Below are 23,111 nucleotides of genomic sequence, written 5' to 3' on the forward strand. Positions count from 1 at the left end.
AAACATTAAATTAAAAAAAATAAAAATTTGCTATAAGATCCTCATGTTTGAATTGCAAAAAAAAATAATAATTTGATTGGTTGCATTCCATGATTAAATAATACAAAATGCATATTAATGACTTATTTTAAATGACACCAAAGTAACGGTCTAGAAATAGACCAAGCAAATGAGATAGGAAGTGATTTCAATTTTTATTTTTTTTTGGAAAAAATTGTCCTTGGTGTATATTTCTTTAAGTAATAAAGGAAAGATAATTAATAATTTTGGATTGCCTTATTCATAATATTAATAATGTTTAAATTTATGTGAACTTTTGTGATGTATATAAATTACGTGTTTGTCTTTATCAATTTTGGAGGGAAAACTGTGTTTGGTATATATTCTTTAAGTAATAAACGATAATTAATAATTTTGGATATTGTCTTATTCATAACATTAATGATTAATAATATTAAATGTTTTTTATTTTTTGATTAATTCTGTATTATCATAAATGCACATTAATTTTTAACTTATATCACATTATATTTTTATATTTAAATTTATGTGAAATTTTGTAATGTATATAAAATTACGTGTTTGTCTTTATCAATTTTGGAGGGAAATTGTGTTTAGTGTATACTCTTTTAAGTAATAATAATGGTTGATTAGTTTCTCAATTTAAATTCTAAAATACTCACCTACTAAAAATATTTTTTATTTAAATATCAAGCCTTATTAATAATTTTGGATTTTAATTCATAAATGATAGATGATTTATCTTGATCTAAGCATAAACGTTGAGGGAGTAAAAATAATTAAAAATATATATTTACTTAAAAATAAATAGGTAGCATCTTTGTAATAAACACTATATAATTCAAATTAACTTAAAATATGAATATTAGTTTTTACTTACATCTCAATATTAGTTTATATTAATAATTAATATTTTTGTATTGTCCTATTCATAATATTAATAATTAATAATATTAAATGCTATTTTAATTTTTTTGATTAATTTCATTAAATTTTAATTGATATTACATTATATTTTTAAATTTAAATATATGTGAACTTTTGTGACGTATATAAAATTACGTGCTTGTCCTTATCAGATTTTTTTTTGTTTTTTTTTGGGGTTTGTGCTTGGTGTTTATTTCTTTAAGTAATAATAAATGACATAAAATTATGTGTTTGTCCTTATAAGTTTTGTGGGGAAATTGTGTTTAATGTATATTCCTTAAAGGATAAAACTTAAATATACTTTAATTTTAGTTTTTATTATTTAATTTTTCATTTCTCTAAAATATGAAATTGATATTTTTAATTTTTATAATATGAATGAATTTTTTTCTTTCATTTTCATCCTTCCAAAACTTAAATTTATTATGTTTGGCCCCTAAGATACATTTTAAGATAAATAAATAACATTTATTGTAAGAATCTTGAAAAGAAAATTAGTTGTCAAATACTGACCTTGTATGATAGACATTAATGGATGTCTCGTGGAATGATCACTTAACCCTTTTTTTTATTTTTATTGAATAATGATCACTTGACTTTTCATTTAACACAAATTATCAACCAATATCACATAATATTAGGGATCAAAAATAATTTTAGAGGATGAAAAAAACAAAGAAATAATTTTACAGGGAATAAAATCAAAACTCACTCATTTTATCAAAACTAAATACATATTTAAACTTTCAAAAGGTAATAATAATAATAATAATAATAATAATAATAATAATAATAATAATAATAATAATAATAATGATAATAATATTTTTCTTTTATATTTTTCTTCTATTTCCATATTTAATTTTATTTAAATTAAAAATTTCCCATATAAATCACACACAAAAATTACTAGTTTTTAATGGTAGTGGAATAAAATTTAATTTTTCAATATCGTGATAATACTTGTATAAAAAGTTAAAAATAAAAGTAAATACGTATGTAAATGCCAGCTTATCCAATTTAACTTGAATCGTTTCAAGAAAATCGGGAAGATTTTGATAAAAGAGACAGGTAGGATAAATATGGTGAGCAGATGCGAAGAAGTTAGAGCTTTCACGTTCATTGTGTGATGATTACGAAAATAAGAAGGTTAATAAATGATAACTCACTTTAAATTTTAAATTGTAATAATATAATCTTTTCATAATTCTAATTATTTTTATAATATTTTTATTTATCAAATAAAAAATATTAAATCTTCTTTTACCTTAAATATGTTTATTTTATCCCTATTAGGTTGATGTTTTTTATTCCCAAATTGCTTTTTTTTTTCTCCTATCTGATTGGCATTCAATTGGTTTGTGTGCACGAAAACATTTGGTGTGAAAAGAATTAATCCTTGGCTAAGATATTCCGAGTTCAATAAAAAAAATCCATGATATTTTTATTTATTTTTGTAGTAATTTTCTTAAAAAATTACATCAAATATTATGTTTTTAAATTGATAGTCTAATTTTTTTTATACTGAAATTTATTGATATGATATTAAATACTTTAATTTTATTACTTAAATAAAAAATAATCGTAAATTTAAGTTATGTTTAAAAATAAATTTTATAAGTTGATAAGAAAAAAATGGTTTGATCAAATATTTTTATTTGATAAAATATTTGTAAATCGGTCAAAAAACTACAAATAATAATATATATAATTCACTTTATCCTATTTATTTTTTTAAGATAATCCCTCATTCAAAATAAGAATATACATTAAATTAATAAGATATTTTTTATTGGTAGGATATGTTTAATCAACTGAACTAAATTAATAAGATAATATTAAAGGTAAAATTAAAGAGTTAAAATGCGTATATTTAATATATATAGACAAAGCTAAAAGAAAATCAAGAAAATAGTGAAGAAAGAGTGAAGGAAGACATAAAATGTTAGATGCATGTATACATTGTTCATAGATCCCCCAAACACCAATTATATATGGTTTAAATAAGTTTTTCACACCTCAAAAATAGATGGTTTTCAGGTTACTACCTAAAAAATTCATTACCTTCAGCTTCATTTTATCATCTGTGTCTTTAGTTACCTACACTGTTAAGTGTAGCAGACAAAGTGTCACGTCATCACGCTTTGTCATTGAAGGTGATGATGTGACAATAAAGTGTATGTGACAAGACATGATGATATGACACTTTGTCTATCACATCATCACTCAATGAAAGACAACTAACAATATGCGATAAAGTGAAATTATTTTTCTTTTTCCATATACTTAAGTAGAAAAAATGAATATTAGATAGTAATATTCAAAACAATCTATATTCTCAAAAACTTAATTAAGCCAATAAATAGTAGACATTCGATTTTACCATTTTCTTCCTTCTATTCCATCTATAAAGATATTTATCCCCAATAACATAATTGAACACGATACACAACACCGTCAAAAACAGAAGCTAAGCTACAAACTAAAATGACCCAAGTGAAGAACAATCAAGTGGTTCTAAGGAACTATGTCACTGGTTTTCCCAAAGAATCCGACATGAACATTGTTGAAAGTGTCATAACATTGAAGCTTCCACAAGGTTCCAATGATGTGCTTCTCAAAAATCTCTACCTCTCTTGTGACCCTTACATGCGAGCTCTCATGTCCAATATGGAAGACCTCGAGGGATTTCAGACCTATACACCTGGCTCTGTAAGTCATAAAAAAAAAATAAAAATTCACACTATGTTAGTGCATAGAACATTTCTCTTTTCATTATAAATTTGTTACTGTTATTGTTTTTTCTGGTCCTGGTAGACTCTGTTTGTTTACTTTGATATGGCGATTGAGGCCTTATTAGAAACTTTATAATCTTCTTCATTTGAGACCATATGACTTCTAAAAAATGGAAATGAATTATCCTTTAAAATTTCCATAAAATTGAGTTTCATATTTTATCCATTTGGAATTTAAATACCATTTCATTTTCTGAAATATACTTTTCACTGGAGTCAATTGTGTTCGAACCAAATAGATAACATTTTACCATGTCTCTTTGAAAACTCACAAATATAGCACTATTATTTATATTTGTGTATAACATGTACTTTACAAATGGGGCATTGAGAAAATTGAATATAGAAATTTGATAATTGAAGGCAAGCTTTAATAAAAAGAAAAGCTTGTAGTGTAGTATTGAAAATACAATTTTTTAGTCATAGACTCATGTAGTTACTAACCCTTATGTAAATGCAGCCATTAACAGGATATGGGGTTTCTAAAGTCCTTGAATCTGAACACCAAGATTATAAGAAAGGTGACTTAGTATGGGGAATCACTAAATGGGAAGAATTCAGCTTCATCCCCTCATCTCTAATACATTTCAAAATTGAGCACACTGATGTCCCACTTTCATATTATACTGGTATTCTTGGTATGTATTCAATAAAATAAACACAATTTATGATCATTCTTATTCAATCATATATGCATCTAGAAAATGAGTCTTAGCAAGCATGCAAGCAAGCTTATGGATGCTTGTTTCATTTTTTTCTCACGTGTTATTGTGCCTTTATGATCCATTTTAGTTTCTTTGAACACAGGTATGCCAGGAATGACTGCTTATGCTGGTTTCTTTGAATTAGGCTCTCCCAAGAAAGGAGAGAATGTTTTTGTTTCAGCTGCCTCTGGTGCAGTTGGTCAACTTGTTGGTCAATTTGCTAAATTGGCTGGTTGTTATGTGGTTGGAAGTGCTGGAAGCAAAGAGAAGGTATTCATCCAGTTATTGTCATTATATATGTCTCCATGAATGATAAATTAACATTATTTTTTCATTATATTATACTGTTTATTGAAATGTTTTTGCCTATTTCCAAGCTTAGATTATATTCTCTGTTAATTGTGAATTCCTTGTCACTGAAAACTTTGGGGCTTGTTGCTTACTTTTGGGATTTTCCAAGATTTATAAGTAAAACACATGGAAGTTTATTGTTGCTGGATCATGCTGTTATATATTTAAGTCACATATCAGAAGTTGCACTCTGTTGTTTTCTATACTTCATAAAATTGTATCACTATGATCCTTTGCTGAAGTTTGTTTTGTTATGTATCCAGTCCAAAGCTTGCCCCTCTGCTTTTACCCCCATAATAAACTTGAGCCTTTATTAAGAGAATTGTGGCATACACTAGCAATAGTAGTCTAATTTACTGGACCTGAAATGAAATTCTTCTAATTAATATTTGATCACCAACATATTATCTAGTTCTCTCATTTGAATGTGTTTTTTCACAACTAGGTGGATCTTTTAAAGAATAAATTAGGATTTGATGAAGCTTTTAACTACAAAGAAGAGTCAGATCTCAATACAACTTTGAAAAGGTCAGTATTTAACAGTATTGTGATAGAGAAATTTTGATTAAATTTGTCCATACAATATACACTAATGACTAGTGCATATCAATTTATGCATCAGTTACTTTCCAGAAGGCATTGACATTTACTTTGAGAATGTTGGGGGCAAGACACTAGATGCAGTACTCACAAATATGAGAGTCCATGGTCGCATACCCGTCTGCGGAATGATCTCACAATATAATCTTACTCAACCTGAAGGTGTAACAAATTTGGCAAATCTTATACTTAAGCAAGTTTGTATGGAAGGTTTTATGGTTACTGCATTTTATCACTTATATCCGAAATTCTTGGAGTTTATCCTGCCACATATTAGAGAAGGGAAGGTTGTGTATGTGGAAGACATTGCTGAGGGTCTTGAGAATGGACCTGCTGCCTTGGTTGGCCTCTATAGTGGTCGCAATTTTGGTAAACAAGTGGTTGTTGTTGCTCATGACTGAATGCAGATGCTTTTGTTGGACATTGCTGTCTTTTTTCATTCAAAGTTTTTGTTCTATTTTTGTGTTGAATATTAGGCATCTTTGTGCCCTCAAAAAAAATAAAAAATTAGGCCTCTTTGTATGGCTTTTGCGATCAATATTTGTGGTATTTGAGATAGTTGTGTTGGCAAATGTTAAAATGAAATCCCCTTTAGTGATATTATGTTATAAAGCATTCTGTGTATAATCTTCTGCTACTTTAAATTGTGAAGATTATGATACAATTTTCAGGATATACGAGTGAACAGAAAGGGTCTAGATGGTGGATAAATCGTTGGTCTCTTGATGAAGTTGAGAAAAATTTCAGAAAAACAAAAAGGTTTAGGGATTCAATTTTTTTTTAAAAGAAAAAATAGTGAATGGGAGAACAATGTCATTTAGGCATGACCCCTCGGAAGGTGGAAGGCCTATTGTGTGAGTGATTCAACAAGCTATACAATTTAGCCACTAACAAGGAAGCTAAAAAATTTAGCCATTAAATTTTTTAATTTTTTAATCTATAAGCAAAAGTTTGAGTGATAAAAAATTCTTAATTTTTTTTTTAAAAATTTTGATTTTTAGTTTCTGAAATCTTATTAAATAAATAAAAAAAATGAGTTCAAATTTTTATTTAGGAATTAAAATCTAAAATTTCTAAAAGTTTAAGGTTCTTAGCCATCAAACAAAAATTTAAGAATTAAAAACATAAATAAATAAAAAATGAAAGAATCTTAATCAATTAAGCTTTTGTTTATAGACTAAAACAGGATTTAAAATAAAAATTAAAAATTAAAAACTTAATTAACCCAAAATTATATAGGAATGCATTTAAAAATGATAGAAATACATTTTTATGCATCTTAATAAAAAAATATTTTTTCCTTTTTCTTAACAAAGGACATTATTGAAGAGATTATTGCTCTTAAACAAATTGACAGGTGAAATTCCATGTAATTACCAGGGAAGCTAATGTTGTGGCGGATACACTTGCAATGGAAATAAGATGTCGAAGACGGAAATACCATTCGGGAGTTTGGTACCAGACAAGTTTGAAGAGAGTTAAGGTACAATCTTTTGGGACCAAAATATAAATTCCCATCTTCGCAAAAATCATTTCGAATAACAGAAATCAATTGTTTCAATTAAATTTTTACCAACTTAACCGATTATTTATGCATCATAATGGATCATCTGTGCATCTTAATCGATTATTGTGTTTATCTAATTTTCTCCTCCTTATTTTATTCTTATCAAACAACCTTACAATATTTATTTATTTTTACAATATTTCTCATTTATCTCTCTTAAAACAAATTACACCACATATAACTTTATTTCTCCTTTACCAAATTATCTCCTTAATCTATCTTATTTCTCTCCTATAAGCTAAACACAAAGTGAGAGGTTGATTTAGTCATATTATAATCTATTTTATTAGTTTCTTATCTTAAAAAAAATCAGTCATTTTTTCTTTTGTGGATGATGGTATTGATATAAAATTATTCTGCCAAAAATAATAACAAATATGTCAAATATCTTGAATGCACACAAGATGAGTATGTTTCTTTTCAACAACAACTATTTCATATTCAAAAACCAACTAAAACTACTTGCGTTAAATGTTCTTAGTATTATTATAAATTTTCTAGTATTTTCTTTGAGTTTTACGGATATTAATATAAATAGAAAAATATTAAATAATTGATTTTTTTTTACTAATAACAATTAATATAAATAATATTAATTTGTGTCTCTTAATTAAATAATTTAAAATTTCAATTCATTTTGATGAAACGAATTGGTATCAATCCTAAGGTTAAAAAAGAAGAAGGAAGTTTATCATAATAATATTGTTAAACTGAAATAAAGCAAATTCAGAAAATATGACGTCCTGAACCATAGAAAGGCAAGACTGCTTTTGTGGCATACTACATTCCACGTTGGCGAATGGTGATAGCGTTATAAATGACAATGAAACCCAATAGCCATTTAAATTTTCCCATTTTCAATTACTCCCTATATTAACCCAACAATGCAAAACAACACACTGAACTCTCTTCACTGAAACGACACACACAAAAAAAAGCTTTAGTTTAGGATGACCCAAGTGAGGAACAAGCAAGTGGTTCTAAGAGACTATGTCACCGGATTCCCTAAAGAATCCGACATGAACATTGTTGAAGGCACCATAATATTGAAGGTTCCAGAAGGTTCCAATGATGTCCTTCTAAAAAATCTCTACTTGTCATGTGATCCATACATGCGACTCCTCATGGCCAAGGACCGTTCTTTCGGAGATGGCTCCTTCACCCTTGCCTCTGTATGTCACGCACTCTCTCTTTCACCTCATTTTTTTTTTAATATTATTATTGTTAAATTTGAAATTTTGGCTTCTACTACATTCTTTTATGTCTTTTTTCTTACATACAAAAATAAAAAAGCAATTTTTGGTCAAAATTGTTGTTGAGCCCTTTACAAAATGATTGTTTTAATCCTCGTTTAGATTTCTCACGTTCCCTGATAGTAGAAAATTGGCAAATTGCAGACACAAATGCGGCAATTACAGTCGCATTGGGATCACCGAAGTTCCATAAACCTTATCGGTTCTGCCAAAATCACAGTTTTGATGACACCTTGTTCACTAATATTTTTTATAAAAAAAACTTGCTGAGGACAAAAGTTATTGTTTTTTTAAAAAATAAACAGAGTAAAACCTTGCTTTCCCTTAAGTAAGGTCTCAGATCCAGCCTTGAATGCAAAGAACGGAAGGAGAGACTCCACTAAATATGGTTAGTTAGGATATTAGCCATTAGGAAAAGCTGGTGGTGGATACTCTGTGTCAATGTCATGATAACCCCAAAAAAAAAACCAATTAAATAAATAGCCAATTTAATCCCCGAAAAGTTATATCTTGCTGTCATTTTAGTCTTTAAAAGTAAGAAAAACTCAAATAAGTTTGTGAAATATTTTGGGGTTTCATTTTAAGTCCTTAAAATTAGTCCTTTTTCTTGTTATGGTCCCTAATCCGGGACTTAAGTGATAATAATAATAATGTGAAACTAATCAAGAATATGTAGTATTGAAAATACATACTACATTTTAATTTTAATCATATACAAATGTAGCTAGTAACTGTTGAGTAATTGTTTGCAGCCATTGAAAGGATATGGTGTGTCTCAAGTGCTGGAATCTGGACGTCCAGATTACAAGAAAGGTGATTTAGTGTGGGGGATTACTAAATGGGAAGAGTATAGCTTGGTCCCCTCATCTCTCATACATTTCAAAATTGAGCACACTGATGTCCCACTTTCCTACTACACTGGAATTCTTGGTATGTATTTAACAATTTCAATTCATATTGATTCTTAGTGAATGATGCAGTTGATTTCAGTATGATCTGCAAGCCTAACTTATGAAGATTGCCTGTGATAAATTAGTTCCTTTCTTTGTCTAATAGCATTAAGATAATGGGTTAACCTGACCATCATAGAAGAGACTCTGATACGTACCAGAATAGCAATAAAACAATCAAACAATAAAAATAGTAAAATGGAGGAATAGAGAGCTTTATTATTATGATCAACAATGGAGACAATAACAGAAAAGGGAATAACAATCCACAGATCTGACAAGAGCAGGGCTCCTAATAGGAAGCTAAAGCTCCCTATACATTCTAGAATATTACAATAATCAAGATGATTGAATATTCCCCCTCCCACTCCTTATATCCAGGAAGTGCAATGGTACTCTCCTCATTCCTAACCACGTCACACAATTGTAACTAACTAGCCACCAATACCCTTTCTACCCTTCCTTCTAGAATACACCTTCCACGTCTTGGGTCCACTTGATCTTTGGTGAATCAGCTGCTCATGTGGCAATTCTTCAATTAGCTGGGTCCTATCAATACCCTCTCCTTCTGCAATGGCCTTGTCCTCAAGGCTAAACTTTGGAAACTGACTTCTGATCATTATCTCATCTTCCCATGTTGCTTCTTCTACAGTCCTTCCCTTCCAATGAATTAGAACCTGTCTGACTTCTTCACCCTGCTGCTTCACCTTCCTGGTAGCTAGTGCTGCCTCTGGTACATACATGTCAATTTGTTCTTCCAGCAAATCCGGTAACTCCTCCTCCTCGTGATACCGACCCACAGCCTTCTTCAATAAAGAAACATGGAAAACAGGATGTACTCTAGATCCTTCTGGTAACTTCAATCTATAAGCTACTGATCCTATCTTCTCTATGATAGGGTAGGGACCATAATATCTTGCTGCGAGCTTGGCATTAATTCTAGTAACCACAGACTGCTGTCTATGTGCTCTGAGCTTGACAAATACCCATTCTCCACACACAAAACTCCTGTCAATACGCTTCTTGTCGGCCTGGTTTTTCATTTTCTCTTGTGCCCTTAATAATTGACTCTTCAATTGCCTCAAAGCCTCATCTCTGTCCAACAACTCCCTCTGCACAGCTTCTACTCTGGTTTCACCTTGTACCCACCTAGTCAGTATTGGTGGTTGTCTCCCATAAACTATCTCAAAAGGTGTCTTCTCAGTAGCAGCATGAAAGGTGGTATTGAACCAATACTCAGCCCAATGTACCCATGATACCCATGTCTTAGGCTGGTCTGCAATAAAGCATCTTAAATAAGTCTCCAAACACCTGTTAACAACTTCTGTTTGCCCATCCGACTCAGGGTGGTAAGCAGTACTCATCTTGAGTTTAGTCCCTTGTAACTTGAATAATTCCCTCCAAAAACTACTCATGAATATGGGATCCCTGTCACTAACTATGGACAATGGTATGCCATGGAGTCTGACGATCTCCTTACAGAATACCTCAGCAATACTCCTTGCAGTATAAGGATGTTTAAGTGGAATAAAATGAGAGTATTTAGACAACCTGTCCACCACAACTAGAATAGCTTCATACCCTTTTGACTTTGGTAAGCCTATAATGAAATCAATAGATAAATCCTCCCAAATTTGCTCTGGAATGGGTAAGGGCTGTAACAAACCCCCTGGGGATGATGCCATATACTTCTGTCTCTGACAGATATCACAGTTTCTCACAAACTCCTGTACAGTCCCTTTCATGCCTATCCAATACACATTAGCAGCCAGCCTTCTGTAAGTCTTGTAAAATCTTGAATGTCCTCCCTGTGGTGTTGAATGAAACTCCTCTAACAGTGTAGGAATCAGCCCGGATTTGCTGGAAATAACCAATCTACCTTCATACAATAACACACCCTGTCTGTACTCATAACCAGGCCATGAAACTGAATTCTGCTGCATTTCCTCTATTATTCTCTGCAATTTTTCGTCCTGCTGAATTTCTGTCTTGATCTGTTCCTCTTGGATCCATTTCACACAAGAATTCATAACATTCAAATCCCCTCCTTCATGAATTCTTGACAGAGCATCTGCACCTTTATTCAATCTGCCTTGCTTATAAATAATCTCAAAATCAAATCCAAGCAGTTTAGCAGCCCAATTCTGCTGCTCTGCAGTAATGATTCTCTGCTGCATTAATTGCTTTAGACTCTTCTGATCAGTGGAAACCACAAACTTCCTCCCCAATAAATACGGTCTCCAATGCTGGATTGCTAGCACGACTGCCATCAACTCTTTCTCATAGGCAGATTTGGCTAAATTTCTCAGTCCCAGAGCTTTACTGAAGTAAGCTATAGGCCTCTTGTATTAAAATAGCTCCTATACCACCACCTGAAGCATCACACTCAATCACAAAATTCTTAGAGAAATCAGGTAAAGCCAAAACTGGTGCTGTAGTAAGCCTTTTCTTCAATTCATCAAAAGCTTGTTGAGCTTCCACTCCCCATTTAAAACTGTCCTTCTTGGTAAGCTCAGTTAAAGGTCTTGCAATCTTCCCATAATCTCTTATAAACTTCCGGTAGTACCCTGTAAGGCCTAAGAAACCCCTTACACCCTTGACATTCTTAGGTTGTGGCCATTGGAGCACGCTGACCACCTTACCAGGATCTACAGCTACTCCATCTTCTGAAATCATATGCCCCAAATATTCAACAGTCTTTTGAGCGAAATTACACTTTTTCCTATTAGCCACTAAACTGTGAGTGGATAACAAATTCAAGACCTCCTCCAAATGTATCAAGTGAGACTTCCAATCCTTACTATAGATAAGGATATCGTCAAAGAAAACTAGCACATGCTTCCTTAATAAGGGGCGGAACACATCATTCATGAGGCTTTGAAAGGTTGAGGGAGCATTCATGAGCCCAAAAGGCATCACAAGAAACTCATAATGTCCCTCATGTGTCCTAAAAGCTGTCTTACACACATCAGACTCCTTCACTCTAACTTGATGGTAGCCGGATTTTAAATCCAATTTGAAATAAAATTTGGCTCCATGTAATTCATCTAACAACTCCTCAATGACAGGGATTGGAAATTTATCAGGAACAGTTACCTTATTAAGGGCACGATAATCAATACACATCCTCCAAGTATTGTCCTTCTTTTTGACTAGTATCACCGGGCTTGAGAACGAACTCGTGCTATGACGTATAATTCCTGTGGCCAGCATCTCCTTGACCTGCTTCTCTATCTCGTTTTTGTGGTGGTGAGGATAACGATACGGTCTTACATTCACTGCCCCTTGTCCATCTACAAGGTTAATAACATGTTCTTTGTTTCGCTTTGGAGGAAGACCAGCTGGTGCTTGGAATACTTGTGCGTATTTGCGTAACAAATCCTCCAGCTCTGTTTGTTGTTGTACAGACAGACTAGGTTTGTCAACTCCATTGGGCTCACACTTCTCTATTTCCCACATCAAGCCCTGCGTATTGGGCTTGGGCTTGCTCAATATACTTTGTAAGGCCACTGACTTCCTACACCCCTCTTTTCCCTTAAGGGTCACCCACTCCTTATCCTTCCAAAAACTCATAGTTTGTTGCTTCCAATTGGTAATTGTGTCTCCTAAGGTTTTAAGCCATTCAATGCCTAAAACAACATCAATTCCTCCTAACTCAAACAAATGCATTTCCGGGTCTAATTTGAAATCTCCAATTTGCATATCCAACCCCCTACACACCCCTTGTGTCACCATTTGGAATCCATTCCCCAATTTTACATTCATTTGAGGAGTAATTTCAACTGGCCAGTCCATTTGATGTACCAACTTCTGAGAAATGAAGTTATGTGTAGCACCACTATCAACCAAAATCAGCACCTCCACACCCCGAATTGAGCCTTGGAATTTAACAGTGTGATGATTCTCATGTGCTATGTGATGCAAGTCCAGCACGCTCATCTCCCCCTTCTCTTCGTCATCAGCTTCCTCCACCTCCACTGCTAAAATTTTGGCCTCCTCTTCATTATCTTCGTCATCCTCTACCACCAAAACTCTAAGCTGCTTGTCAGGACATTGATGCATAGGATGGAATGGACCCCCACATTTGAAACACAGCCCTTTTTGTTTTCTTTCCATCAACTCATTGTATGCTAAATGAGTAAAACCTCTATCACGAGGCCCAACACGTTTTCTGTCACCATGGGCTGGCTTATCTCCTCTAGGCCCATTAACTCCACTTTTCACACCCCCATTCGATCCCACTTCTCTCCCTTTTACCATGACCCAATCGGATCCAGACTTACCCATACCATGTGACCCGGTCCGAAACGACCCATTTCCAGGTCTAGGCCCACGACTGTAGCCCGATCCACTTTCACCCTTTATCTCCTTCTCCACAGCTCTAGTAACTTGCAGAAGCTTCGCTCTGCTCAACTCTCCCATCACTGCTAAACTCCGCACCTTCCCCTTAATCTCCGTCTTCAACCCATGAAGGAAATAACCCCGAAACTGCTTTTCCGGGAGTTTTGGAATTTGAGCTGTCAAATACTCGAACTCTGTGATGTACTCCTCCACCGTTCCGGTTTGCTTCAATTCCGTCAACTGCTCATAGACGTCACCTTCTCCATGACCCCCATACCTCTCCAGCAAAGCTTCCTTCAACGCCTCCCACGTCAACCCTTCTTCCTCGCCAATCAAAGAATTAAAAAAGTGGATCGTAGATCCCTCCATACAAATCTGAGCCAAACTAACCTTCACCTCCGGACTGGTGTCCTGGACGCGAAAGAAAACCTCTGCTCGCGATATCCATCCAGCTGGGTCCTCACCATCAAACGGTGGAAGCTCCACCTTCTTGACGGATTGACGGAATTCCGCCAACACGTCACCTCGTAAATCACTGGAACTCGTTCCTTTCGCCTTCTCCGATGAAACTGGAATCTCCGATGACGTTTTGCCGGCGAAACTAGCACTCCCTTCCTCTCCACTCAGGGATTTTCCCAAACACTTCTCCAGCATCGCGATTAGACTCGCGTGGTTCTCCTTCACGGCGTTCTGAACGTCAGCCAACGTTGATCTGACTTCAGACATTTCTCCTTCAAGTGCTTCCACCTTCGCTTCCATTTTTGTAAATGCTGCAGGAGTCACCTTCTTAGTAGGCATTCACTAGTACTTCCGTCGAAGAATTAATCCGGCAGGTCGGACCACTTGATACGTACCAGAATAGCAATAAAACAATCAAACAATAAAAATAGTAAAATGGAGGAATAGAGAGCTTTATTATTATGATCAACAATGGAGACAATAACAGAAAAGGGAATAACAATCCACAGATCTGACAAGAGCAGGGCTCCTAATAGGAAGCTAAAGCTCCCTATACATTCTAGAATATTACAATAATCAAGATGATTGAATATTCCCCCTCCCACTCCTTATATCCAGGAAGTGCAATGGTACTCTCCTCATTCCTAACCACGTCACACAATTGTAACTAACTAGCCACCAATACCCTTTCTACCCTTCCTTCTAGAATACACCTTCCACGTCTTGGGTCCACTTGATCTTTGGTGAATCAGCTGCTCATGTGGCAATTCTTCAATTAGCTGGGTCCTATCAGACTCAGGAACGGCTTTTATGGAAGCTTATTTGGGTTTGTTTTTGTCGTATCATATATGTTCTTAAGCAGGCGTTTTGAAAGTAGCATATGACCTTCTCATATAAGCTAAAGTGTTCAAGTAGGCTTATTTCAATAAGCTTTACAAGGGTCCTGATGATGATATGTTATGTGATTATGTACTTATTAACTGAATGCATAATGAAACTGTTTATATAAAAGCATTTAGAATTGGATGTAGTTGTCCTCCTGCTACTTGTTCCAATAATGCTTTTCTATTTTCTTCTTTTGTTCAATGAAGGTGATATGGCTGGAATTGATCCTTTATTCATTAAAATACTCGGCTAACCAGCTTTGGTTTGGGGTAGAACCAAATTAAATGACCTTTATACTCATTTGGATTGATAGCTCATTACTTTTGTATATCTTTTAGTGCCACATATCTGTGATAAACACCTTCCTTTTCATAATTTTTAACTAAGAAGTACATACACTTGGAAACAGTGGTCATGTCATGTAGCCATGTTAGAATTTAGATACATATCATATCTGTATAACTTTTAAAATGTGCCATATTGTCTTGTTCTTGTCATGTCATATCATATTTGTATCCCATACTGAATCTGTGTTTCCTAGGTTTTTATATTATGCTATTTTATGTACTATGCTTGAGTACATTCTGCTTTATCAGAATGAATCTCAGCAAGCTTGCATGCAGGCTTATTGATGTTTTTGCTTAGTTTATTGGTAATTTGTTGTGTCTTTTGACCTATGTCATTTTCTTCTCCGGCCACAGGTATGCCAGGAATGACTGCTTATGCTGGTTTCTTTGAGGTAGGTTCTCCCAAAAAAGGAGACACTGTTTTCGTTTCAGCTGCCTCTGGTGCTGTTGGTCAACTTGTTGGCCAATTTGCTAAGTTGACTGGTTGTTATGTTGTTGGAAGTGCTGGAAGTAAAGAGAAGGTATTTGTTTAATTATTGTTGTTATACGTCCCTGGATAAACGATTAATCAGCTTAAATGTTGGATATTTATTCTACTGTTTAAAATACTATTATTTTGAATTAACCTAATTACAATAACAGCCACCAAAGCCTTTTCTATAAGGTAGAGTTGAATTGGCCAAATTATATTACAGAAATACTTTTGGAATTATTTTCTTTCAGTTATAAATCCTTTGGCAGTGCAAACTTTTGAGGCATGTTGCATACTTTTGTGATTTTCCAATATCGCGGGGGGAATTGAAATACATGAAGTTTTAGTCAATGCAGGGTATTATTATTTAAGCCGAGTATTGGGATTTCCACTCTAATATTTTTTATAATTAAAAAATGTGTAGTATTGTGTTTCTATGTTCATGTTTGTTTGCAAAGTGTCCAACTCCCACCTCTTCCGACTGTACCAAGAAAAGAAATTTATGAACAGCACTGTGACAGAAAGCATTGACAGTGCTTCTGCTTATAAAATTTGGAATAGCTAGGCCAGAAAATTGGTCATCCTTTCACTTAAATGCATGTGTCTTGCAACTAGGTGGATCTGCTGAAGAATAAATTAGGATTTGATGAAGCTTTTAACTACAAAGAAGAGCCAGACCTCAATGCAGCTTTGAAAAGGTCAGTATTTAACAATTTCCTAATAAATCAACCACCAACATCGTCCTCGAACTATTACCCTTTCTCCTAAATAGTTTTTTCTAAAGTATTAAAACTATTTAAGTAGTCCCCGACGTGTTAAATATCCATTAGTTCAGTCCCTACATTGATGTATTTCAGTAAAGTTCAGGGACTAATTTGAAGGGCGTTTTAATATTTAAGGGACTGCTTAGACAGATTTCCAATACTTTTATGTCTAGTTAAGAAATTTGATTTATTTTAAAGACTATTCTGGAGAAAAGGTAATACTTTAACAATAAAATTGGTGGTTTACTCATTTCTTGATAGAGAAATTTTATTTTAAATTGTTTATTACCATAAAAGAAGTAAAGTTACCGTGCCTAGTAACATGATCAAGCAACTGAAAGTGGATATCAACATACAAATCAGGTACTTTCCAGAAGGCATTGACATTTACTTTGAGAATGTTGGGGGCAAGACACTTGATGCAGTACTCCCAAACATGAAATTTCATGGCCACATACCTGTCTGTGGAATGATCTCGCAGTACAATCTTACTCAGTTCGATGGTGTAACAAATTTGGCAAATCTCATATTTAAGCGGGTTAAAATGGAAGGTTTTATTGCAACTGATTTCTATCATTTATATCCAAAATTCTTGGAGTTTGTCCTGCCTCATATCAGAGAAGGGAAGGTTGTGTATGTGGAAGACATTGCTGAGGGCCTTGAGAATGGCCCTGCAGCCTTGGTTGGCCTCTATACCGGTCGCAATGTTGGTAAACAAGTGGTTGTTGTTACTCACGAGTAAAATTATATAAATATATTGTTATTCTCTAAGCTTTAATTCTGAATTTTCAATTTTCTGTTGGATATTGAACCTTGCTTTTATGGTTTATGCAGTCATTCTTCTATTTTGTTGATAGAAATTACTACATTAGTGACATTTTGTGATAAATAAAACCTCTAATATATGCTAATTTGTTACTTCCAATTTTCATATATTGAAGATAATAACGAAAATTTCACACACGCACACACACACATATATATACACACAAAATTCTGATATGTTCAAGCAGCAGTTAGGAGTAGGATTGTTGAGAACTCAAGAGCTTTAAGGTTGAAGTCCAAGTCTTGGAACTGCTTATAAGATGTATGTCTTGTAAATGTTTGAGATTATAGGTTTTCAGCTTCTTGTCTGTACCACTCACTTTCTTGAGTGTCTTCACAACAATAGAATTGGTTATTGAAGACTTCACTTGGACATCTTACTTGTTGGCCAGTGTGATGCAATGTATGTAATATGTATACAACCATGAACCTTCGTTATCCAATGCAATTCTACTTGCATTGGTTTCTACCGTAGGGGAGGGCAAAACACCATCTCATGAATTGCACAATAGGATTAATTGCTAAACGAGAAAGGTCAATTCCTTTTTAAGCCAAGAAATTATGTACCAAATATTAATATGCCAAAGCATCCGTAAATAACTTTGTATCCTGTGTTATATATCAATGTTCTTAATAATATTGTGCAAATTAATATAAGATTTGAATTCTCAATTCAAATTAATATGGTATAAATCTATAGAAATTGTGTGACACCCTTTATCCCACATACATATATGTACTAATAATAAAAGGAATAGAAATGAGGAATTAATTAAAAATTTTAAAATACATTTAAATAAAAAAAATTCAAAAGGATAAAAGGTTTACATTTATTTAATGAAATCATAATAGAACTTGTTTAAATAAATGATAAAATCGTCTCGGCTCAAAATAAGGACGCTCATTCTGAATGAGAAGAAGTCAAACTAATAGTGAAAAATATAAAACAACTACATTACTCATGGAATTATAACATATGAAATAAAATCACATGCCCTCATGTCACATTTATCAAAGCACATTTCTCTGGCACAGGCTAAGTCTCTTTATCTCAAGCATGAAACTCATGATATGTTGGCTCACCTAAAATAAAATGTCATTCCGTCCAACCACAAACACACATTGTGAATAAGTTATCACATTCATATATAATAAAATACTAAAGTATGTGAAAAATATAATACTTAGAGTTGAATTTACATAAACAACATCACTTCACAAAATCACATGCATTATTCACACTTATTCGAGTTCACACACTCCAAAAAATAACACCAAAACCTCAATCGTTAACTCAATGAAAGTCAAACACAAACGTTATGCAACACATACACTAGACTCGAGCTTACATGCAATGTGGTATTTTTTTTTAGTGAAAAACCTCGTCGAACGCTTAGGAGTACATAACAAGAGATGTCTCACAATGGGTAAGTCAAGTCATTCTCACTAAGTAAAATCATAAGGAGACCGATTAGGGTCACTCTGTTTTACGAGAATACTCCAACCATGTGAGATCGACACAGGCTTAAAGGAGCACTCAAACCGGGTGTACTTATCACCTGTGACACCCTCTACCCCACACACATATATATACTAATAATAAAAGGAATAAGAATGCGAAATTAATTAAAAGTTTTAAAACACATAAAAACATTTCTAAAGGGTAAAAGGTTCACATTCACTTAATGAAATCATAATAGAACTTGTTCAAATAAATGACAATATTATCCCGGTTCAAAACAAGGTCGCCCCTTCTGAATGAAGAGAAGTCACACTAAAGCAGAAAACATATAACAACAATATTATTCATGGAATTATAATATATGAAATAAAACCATATGTCCCAATGTCACATATATCAGAGCATTTTCCTGGCAAAGCTAAGCCTCTCCATCTCCAGCATGGAACTCATCATATCCTAACTCACCTTAAACAAAATGGTAATCGACCCAAACACAAACACACAATGGGAGTGAATTATCACATTTTTAAATAAAATACAGATAAACAAAAACATAAGCAAAATACATTATACAAATATTTATAATATAGCTCAAATTAATACAATTCACGTCACTTTACCACTTTATCATTTAAAGTTATTTTTCAATCATCAATCACATTACACGTGAATCAAACACTCGCTCAAGATGTAACAACACTTGCAGTTTCATAGTAAACAATTCACAGGCGTTATGCAACAATTATATTAAGACTCAAGTCTATATGCAATGTGATACTATGTCAGTGAAAAATAACATCAAAGCGCTTAGGAGTATATAACAAGACACACCACACAATGAGTATATTAGGTCACTCTCGTTAAGTAAAATCATAAGGTGATCAGTCAGAGTCATTCTATTTTGCGAGAATGCTCCAATCATATGGGATCAACACAGACTTAAATGAGTACTCAAACCGAGTGTATTTACCCCCAAGGCCTAGAGTCCAAAAAATTTGTTAGGACTTTACCTTCTTGATTCAGGTCCAACCCTTAAAACAACTTTTGCACGTAGACACTGCTCATGAATTATACAATACCCACGACTTGACACTTATTTTCAAACACGTTTAACACATTGCACTGTAATTTAACACCTCGGGTTCCTAACTTAGAACCCTACACTTTCTTTTTAACACCTCGCGCATAAATATTTTTCTCAAGATAAACACCACTCGAATTCTTGTATAATTCACAACTTACAACACTTATAATATCACATCAAGTATTAATCACTCGCTTATTCACAATCATATCTCATGTCCATAATTTAACATCCCACAAATTAACTAACTACAAAATATAGTAAACAAATATATAAGCATGTATTATAATAATAAGATATATCTAACTTCAAAGCTTATAAATATATTTAAATATATTTACATGTATCAAATATATATAACACACCACTATATAAATACATGTAATACTAAATATATATATATATATATATATATATATATATATATATATATATATATATAATAACAATAATAATAAATGCATCATTAGATAAATATGATATATATATATATAAGTATATAAAAGTAATCAAACACATTAAATATATATATATATATATATATATATATATATATATATATTTAATAAGCTTACGTTAGTATTTTAATATAATTATGTTAATGTTTATATATAAAGTAATTATATATGTATATATATAATTTAAATGTTTAAACACATTAAATATATATAATTATAAAAATAAGAACATGCTAAATATATTTATATATAAATTAAATAACAGTAAATATAAATATATCTTTAGATAAAAATAAAAAAATATGTATAATATATATAAATAACAACCAAAAGTTTATATGCATACATAGGTATATCCTAAATGCATTTCAACCAAGTCATGGAAATCCAACAATGAGAAACAACATCTTGATTTTGAGCACTATACTATCATCACGAAAATTAATCACAATTTTTTTAGAATTATTTCAGGAGTAAAATACAATTTGATAGAATTTATTATTGACAAAAAGAAGAAAATGTTATGAGCATCTAAAGAAAATTATATAATAGAGGAATAGAAAGGGCACACTCCCTTACGGTAAATTCTTCCTAGCTTAATTCATTAACTAGAAAAAGATCCAATTTTTTTTAGGATTCTCACTCAACACAAGAACACGTCAATTTCACAACAATTTCGCATCAAGACACCAATTGATCCGTCAAACATAATCAATTCGCGATTTAAAACATAAGAACAAAATTACATTACATAAAACAACTCAAAATAACCCAAAAATTGATTCTCTAGGGATCCCTACACATATTCATTATAATCTTCTAGTGTGAGTAACTCATCTCTTACCAAGAGGTAATCGCTCAAGCATTCTCTGTTAGCAATGGTGACATTTCTAGTGCTCTCTAGAGCTCCTCCTCCAACTGCCCTGTTAGGGTTCTTGAGAGTCCAAGAAAAAGGAACAAAATGTTTTGTAAAATTGCTCTGGGGTTAAAAGTTCCTTTATATAGTGAGAGTTCTAATGACCTAATCTTATTTTTATTATAAATTTATTTATTTATTTAAAAGAAAACCATGGGATGACTGTTACATGCACCCTCAAGGCCTAAACTCCAAGGAGTTCGTCAGGACCTCTTCCTTCTGATTCAGATCCAACTTATGAATCATTTTAACACACAGAGTCTACCGATGAACCATGCAATACATACAAATACTCAATTATTTTCAAATTTTCAATTATTTTCAAAATCGTTTTAACTCACCACGCTTCTAGTGATTAAACTCGTTGGGTTCCCACATTGGAACCCATCACAAAACTCATCCGCATGAACTTATTGCACTTAAAGGGTCTTACAGTTATATGACCGCACAATTCATAGCTCATAATTTATCACATACTTCACTTATTCTCATACATCATATTATACATTCATAGCAATGTTTACAAGACACAACCCATATACATATACATCAACTCGAATAATTTTCAAAATCTTATAATAAAACTATAACATCTTCAATGTCAATTAATTAATAACAATACAAACTCTATGTAGTATACACACACTATCCAAATCAAAAGAGTAAGTACAAAACACTAATATACACTCCCAAGTCTCAATTAACTAACTACAATATATACTTAACAAATAAATAAACATATATTATAATAATAAAATATATCTAACTTTAAAGCTTTTAAATATATTTACATATATAGCACATCACTATACAAATACAAATAATATTAAATATATATGAAAATCATAACAACATATAACCAACATATCATTAAATAAACATATTTAAATAATAACAATAAATAATAAACGCATCATATATATATATATATATATTAATATAAAATCACAAACGTATTTATATATATAAATATCAAACATATTATATATATACAAATAACAAACATGTATATATATACATACATATAATAACGTATAAAATATATATATTTATTAATATAAAATAATAACAATAATATCAAACATATCATTGAATAAATATATAGTTACATATATAATAAATCAGAAATTTATATATTTATATTTATATGGAAAACATATATACTTATATGCTAAACATATCTCAACGAAGCCATGGACATCCAATAAATGTCTAATTACAAATGTGAATAAAGCTTTAGTCAATTCCTTCAAATAGCTTTAGTCAATTCAATTATCTAATAACCACTCACCTATGCATTTCATGATGAGAAGTCACTTACGCTCAAGAAACAAAAAAACTTGTGAAATAAAAGTGTTAATATGTGTACGTGTATACATTGGGGCAGCGGAAATTTTAGAAAGAAGAAAAAGAAATCAACAAGATTGAAAAACCAATATATCAAGTACACACACAAAAAAAAAAAGATCAGAGCCACACAATTTTCACGCTAATTATAAAGAATCCCAATTTCTAGGGTTCCCATTCAACAAAAACACATCAATTTTACAACAAATTCGTATCGGGATACCAATTAGTCCGTCAAACACGATCAATCCGTCATTAAAAACATAAGAACATAATTGAATTTCATAAATCAACCCAAAATAACCCGAAAATTGATCCTCTAGGAATCCCTACACATGTTCATTATAATCCCTAAGCGCGAGTAACTCATCCCTTACCTCGATGTAGTCATTAAGTGCTCAAGCGTTCTCGGTTAGCAATGATAACGTTTCTAGTGTTCTCTAGAGTTTTTCCGGTTGCTCTATTAGGTTTTTGTCCTTCATATGGTGGGAAATATGGTGACCTAATTCTTATTCTTTTATTTTTTTTTAAAAAACAAAACAAAGAACGGGCAGTTACAGAGAGAACATTATTAAGAATAATG

At 32.3% G+C, this 23,111-nt stretch overlaps 2 protein-coding genes across 3 annotated transcripts; both read left to right on the forward strand.

The window, feature by feature from the left end:
* Window positions 1-3,388: 3,388 nt before the first annotated feature.
* On the forward strand, window positions 3,389-5,956 carry LOC114406420 (2-alkenal reductase (NADP(+)-dependent)-like). 2 transcript variants are annotated; one of them, XM_028369113.1, is made up of 5 exons: window positions 3,389-3,660; window positions 4,204-4,381; window positions 4,536-4,717; window positions 5,244-5,326; window positions 5,421-5,956. In XM_028369113.1, exons 1-5 carry the CDS (start codon window positions 3,436-3,438, stop codon window positions 5,797-5,799), a joined length of 1,047 nt encoding a protein of 348 aa, XP_028224914.1. In that variant the 5' UTR covers window positions 3,389-3,435; the 3' UTR covers window positions 5,800-5,956. The 2 variants fall into 2 exon arrangements, with proteins under 2 accessions (XP_028224914.1, XP_028224915.1); XM_028369114.1 differs by having other exon boundaries at window positions 4,551-4,717.
* A 1,857-nt stretch (window positions 5,957-7,813) lies between these two features.
* Window positions 7,814-17,354, forward strand: LOC114406422 (2-alkenal reductase (NADP(+)-dependent)-like). The gene is made up of 5 exons (XM_028369115.1): window positions 7,814-8,137; window positions 8,971-9,148; window positions 15,555-15,721; window positions 16,288-16,370; window positions 16,800-17,354. Exons 1-5 carry the CDS (start codon window positions 7,916-7,918, stop codon window positions 17,176-17,178), a joined length of 1,029 nt encoding a protein of 342 aa, XP_028224916.1. The 5' UTR covers window positions 7,814-7,915; the 3' UTR covers window positions 17,179-17,354.
* The last annotated feature ends 5,757 nt before the right edge of the window (window positions 17,355-23,111 follow it).

This window comes from Glycine soja, chromosome 3 (assembly GCF_004193775.1).
Source record: "Glycine soja cultivar W05 chromosome 3, ASM419377v2, whole genome shotgun sequence".
Classification (NCBI taxonomy): Eukaryota; Viridiplantae; Streptophyta; class Magnoliopsida; order Fabales; family Fabaceae; genus Glycine; species Glycine soja.